Here is a 13,595-nt window from a genome sequence, read left to right on the forward strand (position 1 = left end):
TGTTATTATCACCCTCTAAGCACATCCCCGTTCCCGCGAAACATGGAAGCTCTTCAAGCCCCATCTTTTCGAGCTCTTCCTCTAAAACCTCTCCAAAAGCCCAATCTGAATGGCCATTTTCCCAATATATCGATGCTCGTACCCAGGACAACCAAGAGATTCTCTTCCATCACCGCTTCATCCCCCACCGTATCTGCTCCCAAGCGTGAGAAGGACCCCAAGAAACGTGTCGTTATTACTTGGTTACATTGATGGGAAGAACGACAGGAGACTTGACGATTGCTTGAGGTACTGTATTGTTGCGGGCAAGAAGGCTGTGGAAGATGCCGATCTCGGGGGCGATACGTTATCTAAGGCTGATAAGAAGCGAGCAGGAGTGCTTGTTGGAATTGGTATTGGTGGTTTAACAGTGTTCTCTGGCGGCGTCCAAAAGTTGATTAGGAAAGGTATAAAATTTACTGCAATTGTCCCCGTTTGATCGATGTTACTATTATCCAAGATTTATATTTTTACTATGTAATGTCCATTTTCTTGTCTGCTGCTCCGTTTAGAAGAAATTGTGCTTTTGGGCAGAAACTCTTTGAAATTGTTGGGTAAAGTAAATAATATGATTTAGTATTTGGTATACCTTAAGCGAAAAAATAATTTTACAAGAAGTTTTAAATGATGACAAGTGTACTTCAAGTGTTTTTAAAATTTGAAGTGTAATTAAACATGACACTTGTCATTATCTTAAGATAGCTTGTGGAACTCTTGTGAAATTCCACTGGGCGTGTACCAAGTAATAATCCAGTAGTAACTCTTCATCTCTTAATAACACAAATCCCACTGGTCCCATTTTGCCCATGGAAGCCATGCACGTGGAGGAACCATGCAACCCCATGCAACTTACATCATTCATTTTATTCTTAATTATTTTTTTTCTTTACTAACTTTTATTTATTTTTGTTATTTATTTTATTTATGATTAGTGTATTAATATTTTTTCATATTTATTTTTATTTTACGATCTAAACAATATTTTTGACCTTTTTTAGAGATTTTCATTCGATCAAAGGCAATTAATTCGAATTGAATTTTAAGTTTTAATTTTCGCAATTGAAGACAACCGATAAATTAATTGGTACCGAAAGGGCGGTTCAAGGGTGCTAATCCTTTCTTGACAGTAACCGACTCCCGAACCCGACACGTTTCTGGTAAAACGCAGATCAGGTAAGATGGTGTCCGACCCACCTAAATTTGTTTTGAAATGGTCGGTGGCGACTCCCAATCCAATCAATTCAAGTCGAAGCCCAATTCCGGGGCACAACCGAAAGACGGTTTCGACAGGTGGGAAAAAGGCTAATAATATGGCTAAAATTTAAGACAAGGAACAAACAAATAACAAGTTCAACTCCATCAATCGACTAAGTACAACAAGATAAAAGACACAAACCATCAAACAAGACCTTTCCTTTCGAATTGAATTTGATTGTTCCGTACTTGTGTTGTTATTTTGTTTTTTCCACTTTTTCTCATGTTTTTTCTTCTTTTTTTATGTTTTTTTTTCTTTTCAAACTGCTTTTTTTTTCTTTTTTTGAAAGAACTTTTTCTTTTGCACATGACTTCCTTTATAACATATAAAAAGTTCTTCTATTTATGGAGCATGATCACACACAGGATAAATTGTTCACTTGTCCTGAAAAAGGATAGAAAACAGGGATAAAATAAAAAAGGCTTGGGTTTATAAATGTGGTGATATCAAAGAATGAGAATAGGCTCAAGAGTGGTAAACTAGGGGAAAATGCATGGGTAGGCAATTTAGTGGGGGAAAACAGAATGATTAATACTAAGGTGCCCAAATCATTTTTAAGCATCATTTTTCGTGTGTAATCTCGACAGTATTTAAAATACAGGTTCTAGAATACAAATGTCAAATTCGACACACTCAATCCAACAAAATGATATGCTCGTAAAGGCTCAAATCTCACCAAATTGTTTTTCATGAATTGAATTAAGCACATTTTAACCAACAAAATCATGGAATATCACAAAAAATCTAACTTGATCACACTTCATGCTATCCGCTATCAAGAATATTTTAACCTAACCAATTATGTGTTCCCAAAGAATTGTGACATTCCAAAAAAATTCAACAGGACAAAGAAATTCAATGAAACTTTCCGAAAATCCAATCAACACATACTATCATAAAAACATAGAGATAAGTAAAGGAAAACTCAACCTAGACTCTACTCCCCATCACTTAAGGCGTTTTTCCCAAAACGTAAAATTAAAGTACGAGAGAAGGAATTGAGAACTCCCCGAATTTATTATCGACCACAGCCACGACCACGACCATGGAGGGAGGCACTGGGATAGAAAAGTAGGCTTCTCGGGTTAATGCCGTGAACTAGAAGCATGGTCAAGTGGTGTTGTCAGTAGGAAATCAGTATCTAAATCTTCTGTAAAACCATAAATGAGATGGTACATTGGTAACGATTGAACAAAAGTAGGATCAAATTTTACCTTCAGAGTATTGTACGATGCCACTGAACGCATGGTAACGTTTGAAATGGACTGGAGGAAGCGGCAGAGAGGGACGACGAACAGTGTTTGGTCCGGGACGAAGAGAGGCGGTCAGTACGAACGTCGAATGGTACAACGCGGACGGAGAGTTGGGTGCGTGGAATCGGCATAATTGTTTTATTGGTTCCTCGTGCGTACTGTTTTGGAAATGACGGTCAGTTAAAAGCTCGGTGGTGGGTGTGATGGGGGAAGTGATCGGTGTGGCGTAGAAAGTGGAACAAGGCCGGTGGTGGAAGTAAATGAGAAGAAGAAAGAGGCGACGTGTATGGCTTGGGGAAGATGAATGTGTTGGGAGTTAATTGTTTTGGTTTGGTTATAAAAACACGCGGGGGAGAATTTTAATTTGGGTGAAATTGGGTTGGTTTAAAAAATAAATGATAAATGATAGGGGATGAGATAGGGTGTATGTGTTTTAGTTCAAATAAAAGAAAAAGGGTTTTAAATTCAAAAAGTACAGATAAGGAAAGATGGGGGCCTATGTGAAAGAAGAGAAAGAATGGAAGAGGTATGGTGAGCGGCGGCAGAAATGTTACAACAAGGGTGATAAATTTTTTTAAAGGGTTTGGCTAATGTGTGCCGACCAAATTTAAGGCAATGCTAATGTGCACCGTTTAATGAAACGGTGCACACGAAGCTGGAACATATTGTTCCATTACTCTGCGCGATTGCTACTATTATTGGGGTTGAAATTGGACACTGTTCGAATATAAATTGTGCGAATCTTGATCGTTTAAGCTTGATTAAAAACATTTGGTTCTTGAAAAATAAAAGTAAAAATTAAATGAAATTTGCTAAACCGAAATAAAATAAAATAAAATAAAAATGTAACGGAATTAAAAATGGGTTGCCTCCCATGAAGCGCTTTGTTTAACGTCGTTTAGCTCAATGATATGACTTTAGACGAAAGGTTCTAAGAGAAATACTTCATCCACTTCATACGCTTTTCCAACTAAGAACTTCCTTATGAGAAATTCTACGATCGTATAATTCTTTTATTTTCTCCTTGTAGAATTTGACATTCCCACAGTTTTTTCTTCGAATCTTTTTTAGCTTTGAAAGATTATCCGAAATAATAAACGGTGAATTAGCATTTTCTCCTAAAAAGACATTCTTTAAGTGTTTCGGCATTCGTTTCAATTATATCCTAGGTGCTTGCAAAATAGAAGACAAAACTTTAAACTTAGAAGAAATCAAATTTCAATCGGCACAAACTAAAAATATTTTTTTCAACTTCCTGATTTCCCCATCATGATCTTCTAACTCCTTACATAGATTAAAAGAAAAATTAGTTTCTACAAACTCATTTGCAATGGATCAATAATATCAACATAATTTATGCTTGCTACTTTGTCTAGGTGTTCCATTTTCTTATAAACTTAAAATTTAATGATCTCACCATCAAACTCCATTGTTAAAACCCCTCTTCTCACGTCAATTTTTGTGTGAGTTGTATTAGGAAGCGACACCCCAATAGAGTATCGGAAGAAGTATTGATGCGATCATTCTCCATGTCAATTACATAAAAGTCAGCTAGAAATATTAAGTCGTTTACCTCCACTAGAACAATTTTCAAGAGTCCTTCCGGGTAAATGACAGATCTGTCGATAAGCTGAATTGATATTTTTGTATCCTTCAAGAGCTCATTAGTAATCATATTGTAAACAAAGAGAGAGATCACATTAATAGAGGTGCCAAGATCACACATGGATCGCTTTATCCTAACTTTACCAATTTTACAGGGTATTGCAAACATACCTTGGTCTTTCAGTTTTGGTGGTAACTTTCATTGGAAAACAGCTGAGACATGTTCTCTCAGATTTACCTTCTCGACCCCAAAAAGCTTCATCTTCGTCGTACAAAGGTCCTTTAAAAATCAGACATATCTTGGAACCTTCCGGATAACCTCAAGGATAGGTATATTGATTTCCACCTTCCGAAATATATCTAGTATTTCTTTTGCCTCAGCTTTTTTTTATCCTTTTTTACTAACCTCGATTGAAAATGTGGTAGAACGTCATAGGGGGATGGCGTTGGATCCGTTTGTACTTTGTCTCTCTTCTCTTGAGATCTTGGGTCAAAAATTTTCTTTCCTTTTTGGATTGTTTGATCTTCTGAAACATGTTGCATGACCACTGTAGCACTCTGAAGAGTGGTGGCACTGATATTCTCCCTTGGATTTACCTCAGTTTGAGAAAGAAGTTTACCTTGAGATTCCAAACGTCCTACGATCTAAGCCAGTTGGCTCATTTGCTTGTCCATATCTTGTAAGTGGCCTTCAGTACGAATATGAAACTTTTCCTGAGAAAGAGATAATCATTCAACAATTGACTCTAACGATGTCTTCTGTGGCTGTGGGGGTGGTGGAGGTGACCTTGGTTAATAAGCTTGAGTTGTCCTTGAGTTTTGAGCATAACTGAAATTTGGGTGATCCATTCATCCTAGGTTATAAATATTGCTGTAAGGATTATAAGCCCTCTGGGGAGGTCCTAGAATGTTCCATACTGCATTAACTTGAGTTGTCGTGTCATCTTGAATTAGTGGACAGTCGTCTGTTGAATGATTAGGTAATGCACATATTCCACATAATCTGTTGGGTCATATATTTCTTGTAACAAGAGAGTTGACTACTTCAGTTAATTTATCTATCTTACTTTCTAAAGAAGATGAACTTATCTCATGAACCCTTTGAGGAGGTTCATTAGTTGGGTGGAACTGTTGAGAATTTGTTGCCATTGTAGAAATTAAATCCCTAGCCTCAGTAGGAGTCATGTTCAGCAAAGCTCCTCCGCTGGCAGCATCAATCATCTTCATTTACAGGGGAGTTAATCCTTCATAAAAGTATCGAATGAGTGTTTGTTTGATTAACCCATGTTGTGGGTAACTAGCACATAACTTTTTAAATCTCTCCCAGTAGTCATAGAGTGATTCTCCATATAATTACTTGATTCCAATTATTCTTCTTTGTAACTCACTTGTTTTTGCCGTAGGGAAAAACCTGTCAAGAAAAAGGCAAGTCATTTGAGCCCATGTAGTAATAGAATTTGAGTGTAAATAAAATAATCACTCCTTAGCTAAATCGGCTAAGGAAAAAGGAAAAGCTCTAAGTTTGATTTGGTCCTCAGTTACTCCCTGTGGTCTCATACTGGAGTAGACCATGTGAAATTTCGTGAGATGTTTATGTGGATTCTCGTTTGGTAATTCGCAGAAGGTAGGGAGGAGATGAATAAGGTTAGTTGTTAACTGATATGTAGTTTTGCCTTGGGGAAAATCAATGCACAAAGGCTCTTGTTCAGTAGGAGCTGCGTGTAACTCTCTGATAGTGGGATCGACCATCGAATTTGATTTTCTATTAACGAATTTGCCTCAATTTGATTCTGAATTCAATTCCGGGTCTAACTGTTGTCTCATTCTTTCCCGAAGCGTCTGTGCATAAAGTCTCTGAGCCATGTCTTCGATTTCTGGGTCGTACTCCACTAATTTATCCGAGTTTGTCCTGGTCATAAATCAAAAGCAAAAAAAAATTAATAACTTTGGCGAAGTCCCCATCAATGACGTTAATTTGAAAACTGTCATTTTGATGTCAAAATAAATTCATTCTTCCCAATAGAATATAAGAAATACGTAGTAAAGATAAGTAAGGGTCGATCCTCAGGGACTTAGAAAATTCCCAAATTTTTGAATTGCTTAAACCAAACGATAAGTAGTAGATAAAAAGGGGGTTTTGGTAAAAATGATTAAATAATAAAAAACAATTTAAAGTAAAAATAAAGAAAATAAGGAATGTAAAGTTGAAGATGAATATGGTAAAAAATAGCCTCAAGCCTCGCTTTGACTCAATTTCCATATGATCATCGAATTAGATTTTCTCTTCGGGATTCACGTCGATTACTTTGTCTACAAGGGCAATCCTCGTGACTCTTCTTTGTATACTGAATACTCAAGGTAATATTTGATTCCGGATTCAGGAATTGATCTGATCAACATCAATTGTCGTAGATCAATAACCGTTTAAGTTTGTGAATACCAACTATGATTGTTGTCTCAATTCCCTCTTGGCAAGGCAATCTCGCCAAGTGTGTTCCCAGAAAGTCGAATGTGCTTTCAATAAGCCGATCCTTCCTCTCACACATTTAATCGCAACAACATCTTGACCAAAGTCAATTTTTGATTTTGAAAACTGTTTTGATTTTGAAAATAAGCACAGAGATTGAGAGAGGTATTCCGAAGTTATTCAAGTGTTTTTCAATTCTCACGTTGGAATTGAGTCATCGCTTAAGCTCCCAGCTTATGAGAAAATTAGCTAAGCATGAAAAAAGTCATACTTAGTATGTTTAAAAATAAAACTTAAAATAAAATAAAAATAAAAACTTGAAAAGAAAGAACTTTTTAAAACTAGAAATAAGAAAAAGGGTAAATTTTGAGTTGTCAATTTAGGCTTACCCGAGAGGGTATTTATAGCCTCTAAAACCCTAGAGATAAACATAGAAATTAAAAGAAAAATAATCCTAAAGATAATTCCAAATATTTTCTAAATTCAGACTTTAAAATTTAAAAATAAATCTCCAAAGATATCTCTGTTTGTCCGTCTTCCAGAAGGCGTTGACTAGATCTTCTAGAAAACTGTTGATGACTGTACCTTCTAGAAACTGCCACATTAGACCATGTCATGCCCAGATTCGTGCCTATGTTTCCAGCAGTGACCAAATAATAATAAAAATGTAGAATGCACATGTTTTATTGCTAATTCTGGAAAGCAAGATCTTGCACAATAATAAGCATAATACAACCAAATCAACATCAATAAATCCATAAGATCAAAGAATTAACAAGCAAATATTATTGATTTAGAACACTCATCAATATTAATGAGGTATTGATCTCGTGAAGTGTAAATATATATACATATATATTTCTTTTTCCTTATTTGTATTGAGTAATAGAAGACAATATTAATCATACACGATCTGTAACGATTTAAATTTTTTAGTCAATGTTTGAACATGGACTTAAGTCATAGAGAGATCAATTAATAAGTATAATTAGATTAATTAGAAAATATTATAGACTTAATCAAATAACTCTATAAGAATTATGGAAAAATGGGCACAAAAATAGAGGACCTTTGAATTTTGAAAGAAAAAGGACTAAAAGTGAGATTTACCCGTTATTGAATAACATATCTGAAATCCCATTTATTTTCTCATGTTTGAACGTGTGAGAGATGGGGTCATGGGACAAAGGCTGAATAGTTGATAAAACATTCTCCATTCATCTTTTCACCCATATCTCCCTCTCATATTCTCTCCTAAAAACCATAGAGCTCTTGTATTCAAAAGAGCAAATTTTTTTAGTACTTTTGAAATTTTCAAGATTGAAGAAGGGTTATGCTTTGAAAGCTTCTTTAGACCATTTTTATTCGGTGCACGTTGGATTTGTTTGGACGATCTACTTCCTCCTCTTACTAATAAACTTCACGAACTAAATAGGAAATTCTACCACACACGTCAAGAGAGGAACTAAAGGCAGAGAAATTAGCAAGAGAAATATGAAGTAAATGTTTGCATATATTATTAAGAAGTGAAGAATGAATATACTCTAAATTTTTACGTGTCTTCAAAAGGGTGAAGAAGACCTCTATCTAATGGTTTAGATCATTTAATCTTCAATAAGGTGGGAAGGTCTCTATCTCTAGCTGAGTATCTTTACATCTAATGGTATAGATCATTTATATCAATGACTTGGATTAAATCATATATATACACAATCTCATATTTACGAAAAATAAATCCTACCAATATGTTCCATAAATAGGAGATTATATAAGAAGGAAAATTATTTGATGGACTAGACTCACCATGTCATCCATGGTCCAATCAATTAGATTCATCAATCTCAAAATAATTACATCTTCTATTTACATTTAGGAAATAAATGAAAATTCACTTTGAATAAAATGAGATGGATAAATCTTATTGGTCGATACCATAAATAACGTGGTGAAACGAGTACATCTAATAATTTTTCATAAGAAGAAATCAAAAAGGAATAGTTTGATAGGTATTAAACCTATGATCTTCATATCATAACAAACGTCCATGGACTCTTCAACAATTCTCAAGGATAGGGTCATTTCTAGTGAGTTTAGAGTCCGATTAAAAATTGGATGTAATATATACGAATAAATAGAAGAATTTTGTGTCCTGCACGCCCGCGTGAGAATTAAATTTTAAATCGTACTATAAGAAGTTGAAAAACGAACAAGAAACCTTAAAAAAAAAATAGACCAAGAATTCTAGTATGTAAAAGAGGAGCAAAGTAACAAAGAAAAATGAGCATGTGGGAATTGGCGTGGGTGCCGCAACACCCCAGTTCAAATGCTTGAGTGCCCTGTAGCACGTAGAGGTCAATTCTCACAACTACTTCATCTCGTTGAAACTCGGTGTAGTCTTTTCTTATTCAGAAATAAAATTCCTAACCATAAAACGCTTCTAAAACACTTATAAAAGTATTGTAGAACTTTTTTTTTTTAAAAAAAAGTGACATTTTAAAATTACAATTTAAAATTGAACTGTTTGAAATTATGATTGAAAATTACTTTTGAAAAGATAAAATGTTAATTTTAGAAATTATGTTGTGAATCAAAACATTTAAATTATATTTACATTTATTAATATTATGATAAAGTACAAAAATAGTCCCTCGACTATAGGGTATTGCTTTATTAAGTCCCTCAACTATTAAAAGTTATAAAATAATCCTCTAACTATAAAATGTTATTTTGTTATGTCCATCGATTATTAAAAGTTACAAAACGGTCACCTAACTATTTACTATGTTCCAAACTCGTCATTTTTCGTTAAAAATCAGAGTTTGTCTAAGTTGAACGTTAACATGATGATTAAATATGATAATTTTTGATATTCTAGGATCATATTTTATCATATCACAGTCAACAAGTTAATGTTCATCTTAGAATACTTTCAATTTTTTAACAGAAAATGACGAATTTGGAACATAATGAATAGTCGGGTGACCATTTTGTTACTTTTAATAGTCGAGGGACTCAATAAAGCAACACTCTATAGTCGGAGGACTATTTGTTAACTTTTAATAGTCGAGAGACTTAATAAATAATACACTATAGTCGAGGGACAATTTGTATACTTTACCCTTAACATTATGATATATAAAATTATCAACTTAAATTATAATAAAAATATAAAATATATTTTAAGATAACTCATTAATAATATTTCTACATACAAAATATTTTATTAAGAAAAATACTTTTGTGATAACTCATTGGTAAGGCTAAAAATATAAATTACTTCTAAACACAAAGTTGTAAATGACAAAGCTAGAAATTATAGTTTTTGTGATTGGTTTTAAAACCATTGTTTTCACTATATATTTTTTTAATTTTTTATCATTTTGACATTGATTTTGAAGTTAAAATGAACTTTTTAACTAAAGTCTGTTTGTTTGGCTGTAATTAGTTTTCTGGAAATTGAATTATGGAAAATGAATTAAATTTCTGGAAAATGTTTTTCGTAAAATGAATTACATTTTTTTGGAAAACATTTTACGATGTTTGGAAGATGTTGTTTAAACTTTTTTCCACTAGTTGATAAGTTTTTTTAAAATTATTTATTACAAATATTAAATACAATAAATAATATTATTTATAATAAAACTTAATATTATTATTTTTTAAATTATTAAAATAATTAATTTATTATTAAATATTATTTTTATATTTTTATTAATAAAAATATTAATATTGGTATATTTTATTGAAATGAAAATATTATAAATTATATTAATTATTTACTAAAGTAATAGTTTTATATTATATTTTAAAAATATTAATTAGTATATTTTAAATATATTTATTAAAATATTATTAGATTAATATTAAATATATAAATAATATTATTCATTATTAATAATTTAATAATATTACTATGAAATTAATAAATAATATAAATTTTATTAATAATTTATTATATATTATGAAAATAAAAATATAATATCTTATATTATATTATTATAATATAATTGATTATTTTATTATAATATTAAAAATATAATATTATATTATTAGAAATATTAATAAATATATTTTAAATATTTTAATAATTAATATCTTGATTAAAATGATATTAAAATATTTTATTAATATTAAATTCATAAAATAAAGTTATTTTGAGTATTTATTCTTTGAAGTGAAAAGTTCGGAAAATGACTTACGAAAAATCAGACCGTAAGTCATTTTTCAGAAAACACAAAGGAAATTCTGTTGACCAGGAAAATGTTTTACGTTGGCCAACCAATTTTCTTCCAACCAAACACTGGAAAATATTTTTCGGAAAACGAATTATGTGAAACAAACACGGAAAAATATTTTTCGAAAAACGAATTACGTGAAACAAAAATTGGATTTCGGGAAAACCAATTCCGTAATTGGTTTTCCCCAAAACAAAGAGACCCTAAAAATAGTTTTAGACAGTATTATCAAACCACCTCATTAATCTTTACCACTTAAATTATATTACTATTTTATTGTGTATTTTTTCATAAATTATTAAAAAAATTCATAACTTATTTAATTGGGCGTTATATTTTGTCATTTTTATTCAAAATATTTTTCTTTGAATTAATTTTTGTATATATGACTTCATTCATTAGTAGCTATAAAATATTATTTTTAAGATAATTAGTTTTTTGTTAAAGATCGGCTAGCCAGGTTGGTTTTTCCGATAGGTGATTGACCTGGTTAGAGCCCCTCACTTTTTTTGGCTGTTTTTTTTCACGAGGCTCCTCCTACGTTCAACCCTATGTGCGTTTCTGTGGGATTACCGTTCTCAAGAACAAGCTTCGGCTTCCTGTGCTTCGACGGAATCGGATGAAGTCCTGAACCGCTGATATTCGCAACAAGCTTTATTGTGTTGAACAGGTTGTTTTCTTTAATGCTTGTTGCTGCTTTGTGTTTTCTATGTAATGATTTTTTTTCTGCTTCTAACTTTTTACTGGTTTCAACACAAAACTTCTATAATATTCCCCTTTAAAAAAAGGGAAAAGAATAGCCAGCGCATGAAAACGTGGTGATGACGAAATGGATGATGGAATGATTAAAGAGTGCAACAGGGAGAGTGGGATTTTGTAGGAAAATGGGAAGAATTTTTTTGGGAGAAATGCTTAGATATAGCCATTGTCTTTGGGTCACCCATCATCCCATCTTTCACACTAGAACACCCCGTTTTAGTTCCAACGTCGCTTTCTTAAACCATTGGTGGTACCTGAGATCTCCTCCCATCTCTGTAAATTTTGAATTTATGTCCATATTTACATATATTAACTCGGTTAATTCCCATAATCTCCATTTTTCAAAATTTATATATTTCATCCTTGAAGGCTGCTCGAGCACTTTATATAAAGGGGTGTGTGGTTTGGGGCTTTTGGATCTTTACGGGTATAGAGTTGGTAAGCTTAATTACATTTTTGTTTGTGTCTAGTGAGAGTAAGCTATGGGTAGGAAGCCTTGCTGTGACAAACTGGGAGTTAAAAAGGGACCGTGGACAGCTGAGGAAGACAAGAAACTCATCAACTTTATTCTCACCAATGGTCAGTGTTGCTGGCGTGCTGTTCCTATGCTCGCTGGCCTCCGCCGCTGTGGCAAAAGCTGCCGGCTTCGATGGACTAATTATCTTCGGCCTGATTTGAAGAGGGGCCTTCTTTCTGATGATGAAGAACAATTGGTTATTGATCTTCATTCCCGTCTTGGAAATAGGTTTAATCACTCTCTCTCTCTCTCTCATCTGTGTTATACTGTTTTTCTGTCGTGATGGGGTGATTTGTTGTTGTAGAGTTTTGAAAAAAAATATTTGTTGAAATAAGATTTAACTGAAATTATTTGTTGAGATTGGGTGAAATCTACAATCCGAACATATGTCGCCATGCGGTCCTGGCGACTAAGGAGGTCGCCATGCCGTCTCTGCGAGCTGTGGTGAGCTGCTTCATTACCTATATCAATAATTAGACATCTCGTCAGTTTGGTCGTCGGAATCACATGACGATCTTCATTTCAACGTAGTTAAAAAGCTTAATTATCGATGTAGGTAATCATTGTTACTTAGGGAAATTTAGGTAATCGTATGAAAGCCTAATTATCGATGTAGGTAATATTTGTTACTTAGCCCAACGTGCATGGCGATCTATCCCTCGGATGGCCTCGGTCGGATGGTCTCGGATGCTCTCGCATAGCTCGCTCGAATGTCATCGGATGTCCAGCGTGTTGGGACGTGCATGGCACATGCAAAATATCTCGTAGCTCGCCGGGAAGAAATGACGACCTAGTAGGTTGCCCGGATGACATGGTGACCTACGATCAACACTGTAAATTTCACCCTATTTGAACAATTAATCTGAAAAATGTATTATTTCGTGAATTAATTTATTCGAGAAAATTATGTCGAAAGTTTTGCCGTCATGATGGGATTGCTTGGAGCATTTCAACTGATAAATCATTAGAATTGTTTAATTGCTTTTGTTTCTGATGAGACAGACGCCAGCTTATATATATATATCTAATCATCTCATTTTCCAGTTAAAGCATCTGAAAACGAACCCTCACAATCAAACTTAATAATGGCAGGTGGTCGAAGATTGCAGCCAGGTTGCCAGGCAGAACCGACAATGAGATCAAGAACCACTGGAACACCCACATCAAGAAGAAGCTTCTAAAATTGGGAATCGACCCAGTTACTCATGAACCTTTAAACAAAGAATCCAAGCCTGAAGAAAGTTCTCCCCATGCTGAAAATTCTGCAGATAATAATATCACAGAAAACGGCGGCAGCATCACCAACTCGTCAGAGGATAATTCCAGCACTACACCAACTGAGAATTTTTCCACCACCGATGACTCCACTTTGTTAGACAGCATTTGAAACGACGAAACGTTGTTGACGAGCTTATGGCTCGATGAACCTGCCCTGGCTGATGCTTGGAACGGTGCCACACTGGCA

At 33.6% G+C, this 13,595-nt stretch overlaps 1 protein-coding gene across 1 annotated transcript; it reads left to right on the forward strand.

Annotated features, from left to right (window-relative positions):
* Positions 1 to 12,057: 12,057 nt before the first annotated feature.
* Positions 12,058 to 13,580, forward strand: LOC120199343 (MYB-like transcription factor ODO1). Its single transcript, XM_039200454.1, has 3 exons — positions 12,058 to 12,358; positions 13,223 to 13,380; positions 13,412 to 13,580. The coding sequence occupies exons 1-3, from the start codon at positions 12,096 to 12,098 to the stop codon at positions 13,504 to 13,506; spliced, it is 516 nt and encodes a 171-aa protein (XP_039056385.1). The 5' UTR covers positions 12,058 to 12,095; the 3' UTR covers positions 13,507 to 13,580.
* The last annotated feature ends 15 nt before the right edge of the window (positions 13,581 to 13,595 follow it).

Source organism: Hibiscus syriacus, unplaced genomic scaffold (genome assembly GCF_006381635.1).
Source record: "Hibiscus syriacus cultivar Baekdansim isolate YM2019G1 unplaced genomic scaffold, ASM638163v2 tig00005411_pilon, whole genome shotgun sequence".
NCBI lineage: Eukaryota > Viridiplantae > Streptophyta > Magnoliopsida > Malvales > Malvaceae > Hibiscus > Hibiscus syriacus.

Bases quoted from the DNA above. Each gene is read 5' to 3' on its own strand.
- LOC120199343 (XM_039200454.1), top strand. From the start codon at position 12,096: ATGGGTAGGAAGCCTTGCTGTGACAAACTGGGAGTTAAAAAGGGACCG. The intron at 12,359-13,222 runs GTTTAATCACTC...TAATAATGGCAG, and splicing joins CATTCCCGTCTTGGAAATAG to GTGGTCGAAGATTGCAGCCA. The intron at 13,381-13,411 runs ATGCTGAAAATT...TAATAATATCAC, and splicing joins GCCTGAAGAAAGTTCTCCCC to AGAAAACGGCGGCAGCATCA.